Consider the following 14244-nt stretch of genomic DNA (forward strand, 5'->3'; position numbering starts at 1 on the left):
GCACCTCCTCTGCCTCATGTTCAACTCCTTTTGTGTGAAAAAGTTTCTAAGGCTCTTGTGGTCCATGAAGATCTCACACTGTACACCGTACAAGTAATGCCTCTAGATCTTTAACGTATATACTATTGTCGCCAACTCCAGATCATACATAGGGTAATTCTTCTCATACTCCTTAAGTTGCTGAGAAGTATAAGCAATTACCTTACCCTGTTGCATCAGCACACATCCCTAACCCTTCAGCGATGTGTCGCTGTAAATCACAAAACCACTGTCCTTAGATGGGATGGTTAAAACCGGAGCAGTGACCAGTCGGTGTTTCAACTCCTAGAAACTTTGATCGTACTCATTGTTCCAAAAAAAATTTACACCCTTCTTCATCAACTGTGTCAGAGGGCTAGACAACTTAGAGAATCCCTGCAAGAACTGCCAGTAATACCCAGCCAATCCTAGGAAACTCCGAACATCCTGTACGCTCTTCGATGTCACCCAATCAACCATTGCTTCTATCTTACTAGGATCAATTGAGATACCACCCTTCGACATGACATGGCCTAGAAACATGACCTGATTTAGTCGGAACTCGCATTTCTTCAACTTAGCATACAACTTTTTCTTCCGTAATACCTGAAGTACCAACCTCAGATGGTTTTCATGTTCTTTCGAACTCCTACAGTATACCAGAATGTCGTTGATGAACACTACTACAAACTGATCTAGGTATTCATGGAAAACTCTCTTCATTAGGTCCATAAATACCTTCAGAGCGTTATTCAACCCGAAAGGCATAACTAAGAACTCGCAGTGACCGTATCTGGTTTGGAAAGCAGTCTTTGCAACATCCTAAGTCCTAACTATCACCCGATGATACCTTGACCTTAGATCGATCTTCGAAAAGACCTACGTTCCCTACAGCTGATCAAACATATCATCTATACGAGGCAACGAGTATTGGTTCTTTACAGTCACCTTGTTGATCTCACGGTAATCAATGCACATTCGCATCGACTCGTCCTTCTTCCTTACGAACAACACTGGAGCTCCCTAGGGCAAAACACTAGGTCTGATAAAGCCCTTATCCAGTAGTTCCTGTAATTGTTCCTTCAACTCTCTAAGTTCATCTGGAGCCATTTGGTATGGAGCTTTAGAAATCAGCGTTTTACCTAGAAGCAGATCAATAGCGAACTCTACCTCACGATTAGGAGGTAAACTAGGTAAGTCTTCCGGGAATACATCTAAAAATTTGTTAACCACTCGGATATCTTCAAGTTTCAAATCATCCCGAGGTGGTTCCTTCACACAAGCTAAGTACCCCTGAAAACCCTCCAAGAGTAACCTTCTCGCCTGTATAGCCTGTATAGTTAATAGAATTTGTGGCGTTGAACGCATACATGATCCCACAAACTCATACTCCTACTCCCCAGGAGGTCTGAACACCACTACCTTCCTACGACAATCAATCACCGTATAACTAGAGAATAACCAATCCATCCTCAGTATGACATCGAATCCACACATGTCGTACACTACTAGGTTCCTCGGTAGTAGTCTTCCCTGAATAACCATTGGGTAGTTTTCCAATATCTTACTACAGATCGTTACACTCCCAGTCGGTGTAGCCACAGACAACCACTCATCCATCACTTGGGTTTCAACTCCATATTTTCACAAAACTAGCAGATATAAATGAATGAGTTGCTCTTGAATCAAATAAAATAACAGCTCTATTCGAAAGCAATAACATGGTACCTGTCACCACGTTCCCAACATGTTCCAAATCTGCTAAAGTAAGAGAGTACACCCTCGCCGGCTCACCGGAGCCGTGTTTCCCCGACGCATCTGATTACTTCCATGGTTTTAGCTCTATGTAAGCATATCACTCCTCGGTGCCTAATAGTTTTGGGATATGTGGCTTGATTTGCCACAGTTGCAGCAGTTACCCCAGAACAGATGACACTCACCATCATGCCATTTACGACACTTGGCGTATGGTGCAGAGGATGGATCCCCCTGAGAACTCTGCCGCCCGATATTATGCTGATAACCCATACTATTGTTCTTCTTCTTCTTCCACTGTCCCTGTCGAGGACCAGTTTGAGAACCAGAAGATATTGGCCTCTTCCTTTGTTTATGAACCACCTAATCTCCCTGGAGGTCAGTCTTAACTATGGTAGCTTTATCCACCAGAACAAAAAACTCTCGGATTCGCAACATCACCACAAGTCTACGGATGTCCTTCCTCAGAACCTTCTCGAATCTCCAAGCCTTCTCATACTCGTTTGGGACCAGGCACGATGCGAAACGAGATAACTCGATATATCTAGTGGCATATCTTTGCACTGCCAAGGTTCCCTGCGTCAGGCTCAAAAACTCATCAGCCTTTGTGTCACGAGTGGAAGTAGGGAAGTATCTCTCGAAGAATACCTCCTTGAAGCGGCCCCACGTTATACTAGACGGACCAACTCTCTGCTTCTCAAGTAGGCTCACCGCCATCCACCATATTTCCGCTTCTCCCGCCAGCTAGAAGGTAGAATAAAGAACCTTATGCTAGTCAGTACAATGTAGAACTTCTATTATCTTCTCTGTCTTCTGCACCCAGTTCTTTGCCACTGTCGGATTGGGTCCTCTCGTAAACATTAGAGGGTGCATGTGGGTGAACCTCTCTATAGTACAACCCGTAGCCGTAGGAGAGTGCTCACGTCTCCTAACACTCCATCTGATCTCCCGCATAACCTGCCTCATCAAACCCCGAGGCATGGAAGGAGACTCGTCACTCGCAGTCCCCTTGGAACCATTATCCAAGTTGTTATCCTTGGGTTCCATTCTGAAAATAAAATAGGAATCGGTTAGAATTCCTATATCCTACACAGTTACCACAATCATTGAGAACTAATCACGTCAACTACTACTCTCACGGGTCCAGGTCTGTCCTATCACACCGACACAAATCCATCAATGGTTTGTCGTGATTTTACTAAAATCGTCATTTTAGGAAAAACACAGAAAATTGCCAATTAGTCTCCGTCTAGCAATAAAACAACCCTCGACCTACTCTGCCCATTTCCTACATCCTATACTTTGGTATATACACAAATATACACTTAACCAAGTCTACAAGACCTAACAACCTGGTTTAACTTTGATACCAAGCTGTCATGCCCCGAACCCGTAGATGGGTCCCAGGTGTGAATATAGTAACCTAACCTATCTCTATATCAATTAAAACATAGATGATACTACACCGAATGAGGGTCCGGCCCCGTGGGGTACATGTGAACCCTATACACATTCACATACATATCCATACTCATCAAATACACAGCGAAAAATGTTCTTTCTATACATACATCATACCATACCAGAGTCTATGCAGAACTAGAATATACGTTCCCAAAATTACAGTACATACTCTGGGTGTCTACAAAATCCAACCATCACAACAAGATTACAAAACTCATACCTACATAGGTACTAAACGTAGCTAAATGACACCCCCGCTTTCAGATGCTAGGGTGCTAGTTTCTACTACTCGAAGGACTTGAAAAACATTTGTATATTTGGGGCGAGACACCTCTCAATAAGGAAGAAAGCAGGTTATACCAGTGTGTAGCATACGAGTGTTATTTTGGCGTAAAACATAACACAATACAATATAGTACAATACAGTTCAATACAGTTCCAGTATTTTTCACAAATCTGTTCCAGTACATATGATACCAAACATACAGTCAGTGTCGTCACACTCAAGCACTCGATACCCTGCAATAACCGAAGCCTCACAGCAATATCGTTGCTCGTACGGTGTAGCTCACACCCATCGGTGACTAGCCAGAAAGAACAGGCGATATTTCACACCCTCAGATATAGAGTCGGACACTCTTGCCTACGGTAATTAGCCGAGACATGATATCAGCGTATGATAATTAGCCGCCCCTAGATGATTTAGCATACGGTAATTAGCTGCCCCTAACTGATTTCGTAAAACCTGGAACAATTTTGGAACTCATGTCTTTATACTCATCAGCGTACGATAATTAGCTGCCCCTAATTGTTTTTACAAAACTGGAACATTTACATATGACATTTCATTCCACACTTATTTGAGTATACATCAAATCATATCATTTTTCAGTTCAAGAATATAGTTTAAAAAAAATATAGGTATAGTCATCTCAATACTACAGTTTTAATACAATATACGGTTTCTCCAACAAAATAGAGATGATACCCGAAACCCCCAAATTTTCCCAAAAATTGTAACCCAAAAATCCTACATTTTTACCCGATAGATTTTCCCAAATAAGTAACCAAAATATACATACAATCGTAAACTACATGTTTACCAATCTCGATTTCAAAAATAAACTGATATAAACAGAATCCCCTTACCTTTTCCCGAATACCAAATTACGAACTCTACAGCTCCAAAACTATGAATCGAGACACCAAAACCTAAACATCCAAGAACTATACTTTACTACAATTTTTACTACTACACATATTCCGAAACGAAATTGAAATTGGACCCTTACCTCGGTTTTGGGTCAAAACCCGAAAATCCTCGAAATTAAGATCTGATCCGCTATTCTCGAAGATATTCCTCCCCTGATCCACGTAGTAACATCAGATCATTGAATCAGGCGAAGAATAGTGAAGAATCAAAGAGAGAGAGACAGTGATCCCGTTGGTTTTAGAGAGAGAGAGAGAGAGAGAGAGAGAGTTTGAGGTTTCTTAGCACCTAAGTAATGAAATAGGATATTTATAACCCCTTTGACCCGACCAACCTCGTCGATGAGACGAAGCCTTCGATGATGAATCATCAATACATTTCGTCGATGAACCGGCTCCTTCGGCGACAAACCCTATTCTGATATTTTACAACACGTTCGGTGTCTCTTCGTCGACGAGGTTCTGAATTTCAACGACTAAGAGTACGCGGGCCTTCGTCAACAAGAACAATGACTTCGTCGACGAAGCCTGCAAAATTTACCTTTTTACCCTCTTTCATTTATTCAATCTACATACCTTGGGTCGAGTTTTTACAATATAAATCGGAATGTTGGACGATGAAGAAATATAATATTCAAAAAGTAAAAGTTACCGAGATGAGATTGTTTAGATGGATGAGTGGTATAACATTGAAAGATAAATTAAGAAATGAACATATTTGTGGGAAGTTAGGTGTAGCTCCTATAGAAGATAAGATAAGGAAGAGACGACTCAAATGGTATGAACACTTGCAACGTAGGCCTTATAGTGCACTTGTGAGGAAGAGTGACTTAGTTACTGTGTGGGGCAGTAGAAGTGGTAGGGGTAATAACTTGAGAGGAGATAGTGAGTAATGATTTAATATCCTTGAATCTATCAAAAGAAATGATCCATGATCGCATAAATTGGCGGAAAATGATTCATTTAGCTGACGCTATTTAGTGGGGCTAAGACTTGGTTTTGTTATTATTATTGTTTATTTTATTTTAGTTTTAATAATTTAATCTAAAAGTAACTATTGTTGGATATACAAAATTTTGGCAACAAGTTGTCAAAAGAAGTGAAAATTAAAAATTTTAATTTTAAAATTTTTTCATAAATAGTTGAAGAAATAAAAAATTAATAACATTAAAGAGACACATTTTTATAATTTATTTTTTTATTGTACAAAAATAGAAATAAAAAATTTGAAAATAATATATATACCAAACATGTCCGGACAAAATAAACAGAAAAAGAAAAGGAAAAGGAAAAGGGAATTGTGTCAACCACTGCCACAATATTCACTGCCATTATCAGCAAAACTCTCATTCTCGTGGGCAAAACCCCCGCCATCCTGCGTTCCGTTTATGGACTGTGAGCGTACTTGGATTGGGTAGACTATCTGTCCTCACGCTTACGCAAGCAAATCCCACATGAGATCATCTGCCTGCCACCCCTTTTCCCGTGCGCACCCCAATCGATTCTCCGCCGTAGGATCAGTTGACTACCGCCCTTGCAATTTCGGCTCTATCACGACTTCATTCCTTCTCCTTCGACGGCGGCGATCCTCCCACGTTGCTGGCTGCTTTTAGATGGGCCCCTCTAATTCGACGGCTTTGATTTCATCAGCAGAATCTTCAACACCTAGTTTAAATATAAGTAGGGGAGCGGACACAGCACTTTCTAGTGTCCACAGATCTATCGGAGCTCCTCTCCCCCTTCTCTCTCTCCCTCTAGATATCAGTTTTCTTCCGTAAAACCTTTGCATTCTAGAACCCTCTCTCTCTAGGCGGATAGTGATTTCAGAGCTCTTGTGGTAGGAGTGTAACAAGCTGTCGTTGAACCCTAGATTTTCTGGATTTAGGGCTTCAGTCACCGCGCAGACCGTGTGTGGATCTTCGATCGATCAGAGATTCAGAGGGCCGAGAGGGGTTTGGATTTTGCTTGGACCTGCGCGCTCTTGTAAAGAGAGCGATAATGGCGAGTTCATATTCCGGAACTGTCACTGCTGCTCAGGTGATTCAATAGCGAAAAAGAAAGATTTTTTTTTTTTTTTTTGGGTGGGTTGTCTTTTGTGTTTTTCTTTTTGATCCCGTCTTTGATGGTTGTTTTCGATTTTTTTTTTTTGGCTGTTTCAGGTTGGTTCATACTTCGTTGGTCAGTACTACCAGGTTCTTCAGCAGCAGCCCGATTGTGCTCATCAGTTTTATACCGATTCGAGCTCTATGATCCAGGTCGATGGGGATTCAAGCCAGACGGCTTCAACACCACTGGTATTGTTTTGATATTGTGTCGATTGTATGAGAGTTTGATATTTCGCTTTTGATTTGGTGTGGTGAAAGAACTGATGCAAAGTTGATGAGATATAATCAAAGTGGACTGTGGTGCGTGGTTGTGTGCATTTTGAATTTTCGAGGGCATATATGGGTTTGGTGATTTTTAAGATTCAGTTGCGTGTTTTGATTATATGCGTATTTGATGCATGTTAACAATGTATTTGAGGATACGCACGCCGAAAACATGCATTTGTCGTAGAAAGAATTATGGGGAAAATGTGAAGCTCTTAATATTTTGTATTTGATGTGTTTTTTAAATGAGCTATTCCTTTTGAAATTAAGGAACAATATGTCCAATTTCCAACCTTTTTCCTCAATTCACAAAATGTATGCATATTTGGGGGTGGAGGAATAGGTAATAACACATCCATGATCACATAAATTGACGGAAAAAGTTCATGTAGCTGATCCCACCTAGTGAGACTAAAGGGTTGGTTTGTTGTTTTCTGTTATTGCTGAAGAATGCTTTTGCGTGAATACTTTTTGGCTTAATAACTTGTTCCATTTTAAGCAGCTTATTCATATGGTGGTAAGGGAGCTAGTTAGTAGATCTGTATTTAGGAAATCCAAGCAAAGGATGTAGGATTCTTTCTTCTTTTTGACCTTCCTCCCTCCCTCTAAACAGAGTACAATTCCTAAACCAAATGCTTGGGAGCATGAATTTTGGGTCTTGGATTTGGATTTTTGTGGATTTGGACAAAACTCAATATGATACTGTATTACATTTTGTCCAAAAATCCACACACACCAAAATCCTAGGCCTCACCTAGAGACAAGGAAAAAGTCACCACAGGTTCTTCACAGCTTCTTGCCATACAGGGAAAAATGTATGATGAATGGACACAAAATCTGAGTGCTGTACAACTGAAGGGCAGTTCAAAGGAATTATTTGGAACTTCACTGACATATTTGCATTATATGAGATGTGGTAATCAACCTATTTCATGATAAGGGAATTTCTAATCAGTAATTTGTGGAAAGGGACCTTCCTGCACAGAACATCAATAATGTTTGGATTATCATGTCTAGTGAAGTGTCCAATTATTTCTTTTGTGAATGCAACTTTGTTCACAAGGGCTTATTGACTGGCAACTAAGAAGCTATGCATTTATTTTTTGATCATTATGCAGCCTTATCGACAGGAAAAGTTGAACTGATAGCATGGTGATAAAAGTTGATGTTATTTTACTTGTTAAAGCTTTGCCCTTCTCAGGTTTTTTTTTTTTTATTCTTGAATGAAATTGTCACTTCTGATTTTTGAATCAGTTCTGCATTTGAAGAGGACATGTTTGACTTTGGCGTCTTAAAATTTCGCTCCTCTCTATCAGATTATTTTGATTTTTTAATCTGTCAGTGTGTGTATTGTTGAATCATCATTATATGTATGCCATATAAGTGTAACAAATACATTATCCATTTCTTTGATTTTGTTGTGCAGCAAATCCATACACTTATCTTGTCGCTAAATTTTACTGGAATTGAGATCAAAACAATAAATTCTCTGGAATCGTGGGATGGAGGTATTTTAGTTTTGGTTTCAGGTTCTGTTAAAGGCAAGGATTTCAGTGACGGGAGGAAATTTGTGCAGAGCTTTTTCCTTGCTCCCCAGGAGAAGGGTTACTTTGTTCTTAATGATATCTTCCAGTTCATGGATGAGGAAATTGTTCACCAACATTCCCTGCCTGTACAACCAGAGAACAAGCTTGATTCTCAAGTTCATGCGCCTAGTCCCATTCCTGAGCTACCAGGTACTGACCTAGTAACTTTTAATGCACTGAAGGAGAAAAATTAATCCTTTTTTGCTTAAATAATCAAAAGATCTGCTGCCTATTGTGTATTTAATGGTTAGTTATTTCTGGTCTAGTCTTGGTATCTTTTTATAAAAAATTTGGCCATAAGTCTGACCATATTTCTACATTTTGGGCAACCTGAGCATAACACTAGGGATTCAGAACTCTTGGGTGGAGATTTTCTATTTAGACAATATATTTTCTTGTTTTCAATGATTTGTTTGAAATTCCACTGGAAAATTTTCATATTAAATATATGTATATATTCTGTATAAATAATATATATTTTATAAAATTTCAATGTCTTTGATTTTAGCCCATAAAATTTTAATGCATTGCTTTGATACACCTTTTCCTTTTGTTAGGTTAATTATTATTTTATTCGAAAATGAATCATTTATCATTATGTATTTTAATTTATTGTTTTGAATGTTGTAATTGTCTGCAGTGTCATCGCCCCAAAGTTTCATTTAAGTTTTGATGTCTATTACTACAAATTTCCATCAAAGTCATATTTGGACAAAATCTAAGACCTTAATGAATCACCATGCATTTCATTTTTAACCCTTTGTAGATGAGGGCATTTTCAAGGTGGTTGTGCATGTGTGTGGATATTTCTGTTATATGGTTATTAAATTATAATATTGGAAGTTCAATTATTAGGTTACAAATTCCAACTGGTTCACAAATTTAGCAAATTAATCCCTCCCTATCAATGATTTGTAGTGAGTTATGAAGGCTGTGCTATTAGGGAGGAAATAATGCTTGTTCATATGACTTTTCAGTTGCAGACTATGTCTTAGAGGAAGAGGCCAGGGATTATGTGAACTCTGTTCATATTGAAGATGACACAGTTGACAAATACAGCCTCCCTGATCAACAGCAGCTACAGGAACCCGAAACTGAAACTGTGGTGGAGGAAACTCCTGTGGAAGAGGCTGCTTCACTTCAAAATGCTGTGAACACTGTGCAAGATCCTTGGGCAGGTCCTGTGGAGGAACCTGTTGGAGAGCCTCAAAAGAGAACTTATGCTTCCATTGTATGTATTTCTTTCAAGTGGTTTTTTTTTTTCGTTTTTGTTTGTTTGTTTGTTTTTTCTGTGTCGTTGCTTGCATTCGCACCCATTTTGCACATACATAATCTTTAATAGCAAACTACACAAAAGCAGTAAATTTTAAGATGGAATCATATTTAGATGCATGCACGTGTTTGCATGCGTGTGTGTGAAAGAGGAAAACCCTTTTTCCCCCATAAGTTGAAAATTAAGTAGAAAGTTTTTGTAGGATTAGTTTATTGATTTTTTACCTCTGGTTTTCCAAATGTTTGTAATTTGGCAGTTGCGGGTATCCATGGGGCAACCTGTCTTACCTGTTGCAACTCAACCATTGTTTAAAAAGAGTAGCCCACCAGCTTCTGAGTGGCATCACACACCGGAGCCGGCTGCTCAACCGTCAAACACTGTATTTTCAGATGTGCGGGAGTCTTTCGGAGAGGCAGCTGAGGAAGGCTTAGCACTAGAAGAAGAAGGTTCACTTCATTATCCATTCTTCAGTTGCATATATTTTAGTCTTGATGAAAATTTCTTTGTTATGGTTAGTGTGCCAAGCATCCCTCTTCTTTGTGTATTTATTGTGAGCAAAATTTAGATTGTCGACTCACTATATGGCAAAACATGGCTGGTGCTATGTGTGTATTAAGATCCACCATGTAATTTCTCTCTCTTGCCCTACAATTGTTTTGAGTTATTATCAATATTACTGATTAAATTAGGACCATGCTTTGTAATTGTTCTACAACTTCAATATCAAATTTTTGTTTGAACTTCTATGTATAGGCATGAAATCTTGAAAAGCGATATATGAAGGAGTTGTGGTATAATCTACGATACTGACATGATTTAAAATACATAATGTTCTTTTTATGCAATTGAGGAAGTAGAGATGAAAAAGAAATTGAGGAAAAAGAGTGGCGTTGGGGGTTGGGGAGGCTCTCAGTTATTAGTAATGACTAGTGGTTCAAAAATTTGAGAATAGTTATTTAATCAAGTGTATGCTTCTCTAAATTGCAGTCAATTATTAAGGTACAATTATAGTTTCAAAAAGTCATTCTTAATTTAAATAAATTATGAGGTGGAGATATATATATATTTCAGAAAGCTAGCTTTTGGTTCTACCCGTGTTAATACATGTGTTCTGTGAAAAGCTAAGTAGCTAATGGGATCTTATTCTTCCAGGTTCTAAGTTGATGGGGCTGGAGGGGAAGCCAGTTTAGACTTATTTTGATTTATTTTTGGGGAAAGGGTGGGGAGATATGTGTTGGGAGAGGGGGTTGGTACTGTATGTGCCATTGGTACTGGAGATATGTGTTGATTCTTAATGATTTGTACTTTCAGGTGAATCAAAATCTGTCTATGTGAGAAACTTGCCTTCAAATGTGTCTGCCTCTGAAATTGAGCAAGAGTTTATGAACTTTGGCAGAATCAAGCCAGATGGTGTGTTCATAAGGAGCCGCAAGGTTGCTCTCATTTTTCCCTCCTAAACTATTGTCTTGATACATACATGTTGCAAGAAAACAAAATTAATTAGCAATTGACTTGCAGGACATTGGTGTTTGCTATGCTTTTGTTGAGTTTGAAGATCTTCTTGGTGTTCAGAATGCTCTCAAGGTTTGAATAATTTCTTGTGTAGTTTTGCCTTGCACACTATCTGATGGATTACAGCTTCCTGCAAAAGTATTAAGCAGTCCTCCTAAACTTCAGTTCTTCTTATCCTTGTTTATTGATCACACACACACACACACACACACACACACACACACACACGTATGCACGCACACCTTGAGTGAAATTTGCTAGTGGGAGTTACTGCCATGTTATATATTTCGTTTGTTCATACTGTCAACATATCCAACACTGGTTTTTCAAACTGAAGAGAAGTGAAAAGGGGGTGAGATTTTTTGGGGGATTGGTGGGGCAGGGTGAGGAGAAAAAGCTGTGGAGTGGTATTGTTGCCCATATGGGAGTCCCTTGATTGGAGGGCGGTCCTGGCCTGAGATGGACTGTGTTCTTCAACAATGTGACAGAGATGGCAATTTTGGGGCTTTTGAGATTTTGTCATCAATATGTATGCTAGGGTTCTTGTGTTGCAAGTTTTGTATGATTTCTCATTGTCTTATATAATCTGCTAATATTTTCCTAGTATTGTTGGTTTAGTGTTTGGATTCTGTGTAAACAGTTGCATTTGTCTGTATTGCTGCTGTTGCAGGCATCTCCAATCCAGTTGGCTGGGAGACAAGTCTTCGTCGAAGAGAGGAGGGCAAACAGCAACAGTACTTCCCGAGGTGGAAGTATGTCTGAATCCTTTCCTTGTTTAAGTAGCATTTCATGTCTCGCTGACTTCTCTTTGTTGGTTTCGGTATTTAAATGGAAAATGACTATACTATAATCTTATTATGTTAGCAGAAAGGACAATGAAAAATCATTTTGCTAATAATTTTTTTCCTACTAGTATTTAGTTTCACAATGGCCTAGCCTGGGTTTTGTTGACATTGTGTTTGTTCTCTTTGACCAGGAAGGGGAAGAGGAAGAGGTGGTTACCAGTCAGAGGCAACGAGGGGCCGTTTCAGTGCTCGGGGTTCTGGTCGGGGTAGCAACCATGATGGTGGAGACTACAGCAGGCCGAGGGGCAATGGTTTCTACCAGCGCGGTTCACGCCAAATGTCTTAGAACACCAACTATTTACAACATTTGTGGGGTGATTTGATACTATAACTTGGTTTTCTATTTTCCCGGAGGGAACCGAGCTTGTCGAGTGTTCTATTACCAACCAATGACATTGACCTTCTATGGGGGAAGAATTAGGCAGTGTCATTTCTTACATGTATGGTGTGTTAAAGAGACCTTTTCTCATTAGTTCTGCTATTTACGGGGTACGGAAGCACTAATGTTCCCCTTGAATGGTTTTTTGTGATGCATCTAGGGGAATTTTTGTATTCTGAAGCCCATTGTTGTGGCTGAATGTTGTTTACTATTTCTATTGGTAATGTGGAGATTTTTGGGTTTGGATCCTTGTTTTTCCCTTTTTTTAGCCCCTTGCGGGCTAATATGTTGGTTCCTCCTGATGTTATCTGATCTTCCCCGACTCATGTTGCGTTTTTGTCAAATGCAAGTCATGAACTTGATTATATTTTGACTGTATAGCTTGCCTACTAAATATGGTTCCAATGGTCCATAAAATGATATGGACTGTGTCAATGGTTACAAAGCCTTAGGTCTTGTTTGAAACTTAAAAATTATTGAAAATAATATAAAATAACATATACTATTAATATTTGATTTTTTTTTGAATTTTTAATTATATTAAAATAAATTTGTAATAAAAAACTATTTATGGGAATTTTAATAAAATCTTAATGAATAAATATTTTATTTTACTTTTTAAAATTTTATTTTAATATACACAATTTTGGTGGGGATTTTGGTTCTCTCGTTGTGTGCGTCAATTTTTTCTTTGATCTTGAATTGGATTGGTAATCTCGTTGTCTCAGTAGTCCGGTGATTGTTGTGTTTGTAGAGAGATTGTTGAACGGCAGCTTTCAGATTCATCTGAATTTTTTTTGTTCTTGACTTAAATTGCAATAACTATTAGAGCTCCGGTTCTTGAATTTCTTCTCATAATATGGATGATCCAATCCCAATAGAAAAATCGATTGGTTTTTCAATCTAGAGAAGGAATTTGCAACTAATGGAAGTAATACATGGAGAAATCTATTGAAGTCATACTTCAAGCCAGATTGTGAAAATAGTGGAGTACTTGCAAGTCCACCACAAAGTGTTTTCAAATTGGGTGAGAGAAGTGGAGAGAAGCTTGTAATTGGAAGGTTGATTAGTGAAGCCCCACCATTCTCTTTTGTCAAGACAATTGCATACAAAATATGGAAAGCTGCAGGTCAAGTGGAGATCTCTACACCTTCAAATGGTTTGTATTTGTTTCAATTTGAAAAGGACGAGATAAAGATTGGGTGCTTGAAAGAGATCCTTGGTTTATTGGCAATAATCCCATTTTCCTCTCTCCTTCGTCTTTGCAAACTAAGAATCATTGTCTGCAATTGGATACTGTGCCTATATCGGTGAAATTCTATGGAGTACCTTCTGTCTGTTGGACTGAAATTGGACTGAGCTATGTTGCTAGTTCAGTAGGGAAGCCTCTATATTTGGACGTATTTCTTCCACAAAGAAGATGGGGAATCTTACATGTGCTAGAATTTGTGTCAAGAGTTTGATGTTAATATGAATTTTCAAGCTATAATAGGGCTATTGATACCTGAAGGAGATTACAAAAATGTTGATTTGGAATATTCCTGGAAACCTCAGAAATGCAGTAAATGCCATGAGTTTGGACGTTATGATAAACTATGTAAAATGAAGCTGGTCGGGTTGGAAAACATAGAGTTTTGTAAAGAAGGAATTATGGAATTCTCTAATCCTTTTAACTTCTGGATGCTCTGGAGGAGGAAGTTACGAATCAATATTGAAAAATAAAAAAAGGTAAAGAGGAAACAAACTGCAATGATGCTGCCATAGAAAAGAAAAATGTGAGAAGGCCTGAAAATTTTAGTATTGCTGGTGCTAGCAGTGAGGCTGCTAATCATTC

The 14244-nt window shown here is 38.7% G+C and overlaps 1 protein-coding gene across 1 annotated transcript; it reads left to right on the forward strand.

Moving 5' to 3' along the window:
- The first annotated feature begins 5940 nt into the window (after positions 1–5940).
- LOC131155142 (nuclear transport factor 2) lies at positions 5941–12658 on the forward strand. The gene is made up of 9 exons (XM_058108073.1): positions 5941–6483; positions 6606–6740; positions 8242–8551; positions 9379–9632; positions 9931–10120; positions 10986–11107; positions 11193–11258; positions 11857–11938; positions 12163–12658. The coding sequence occupies exons 1-9, from the start codon at positions 6445–6447 to the stop codon at positions 12315–12317; spliced, it is 1353 nt and encodes a 450-aa protein (XP_057964056.1). The 5' UTR covers positions 5941–6444; the 3' UTR covers positions 12318–12658.
- The last annotated feature ends 1586 nt before the right edge of the window (positions 12659–14244 follow it).

Source organism: Malania oleifera, chromosome 5 (genome assembly GCF_029873635.1).
Source record: "Malania oleifera isolate guangnan ecotype guangnan chromosome 5, ASM2987363v1, whole genome shotgun sequence".
NCBI classification, from domain to species: domain Eukaryota; kingdom Viridiplantae; phylum Streptophyta; class Magnoliopsida; order Santalales; family Ximeniaceae; genus Malania; species Malania oleifera.

Bases quoted from the DNA above. Each gene is read 5' to 3' on its own strand.
- LOC131155142 (XM_058108073.1), top strand. From the start codon at position 6,445: ATGGCGAGTTCATATTCCGGAACTGTCACTGCTGCTCAG. The intron at 10,121-10,985 runs GTTCACTTCATT...TTGTACTTTCAG, and splicing joins CTTAGCACTAGAAGAAGAAG to GTGAATCAAAATCTGTCTAT. The intron at 11,259-11,856 runs GTTTGAATAATT...CTGCTGTTGCAG, and splicing joins GTGTTCAGAATGCTCTCAAG to GCATCTCCAATCCAGTTGGC.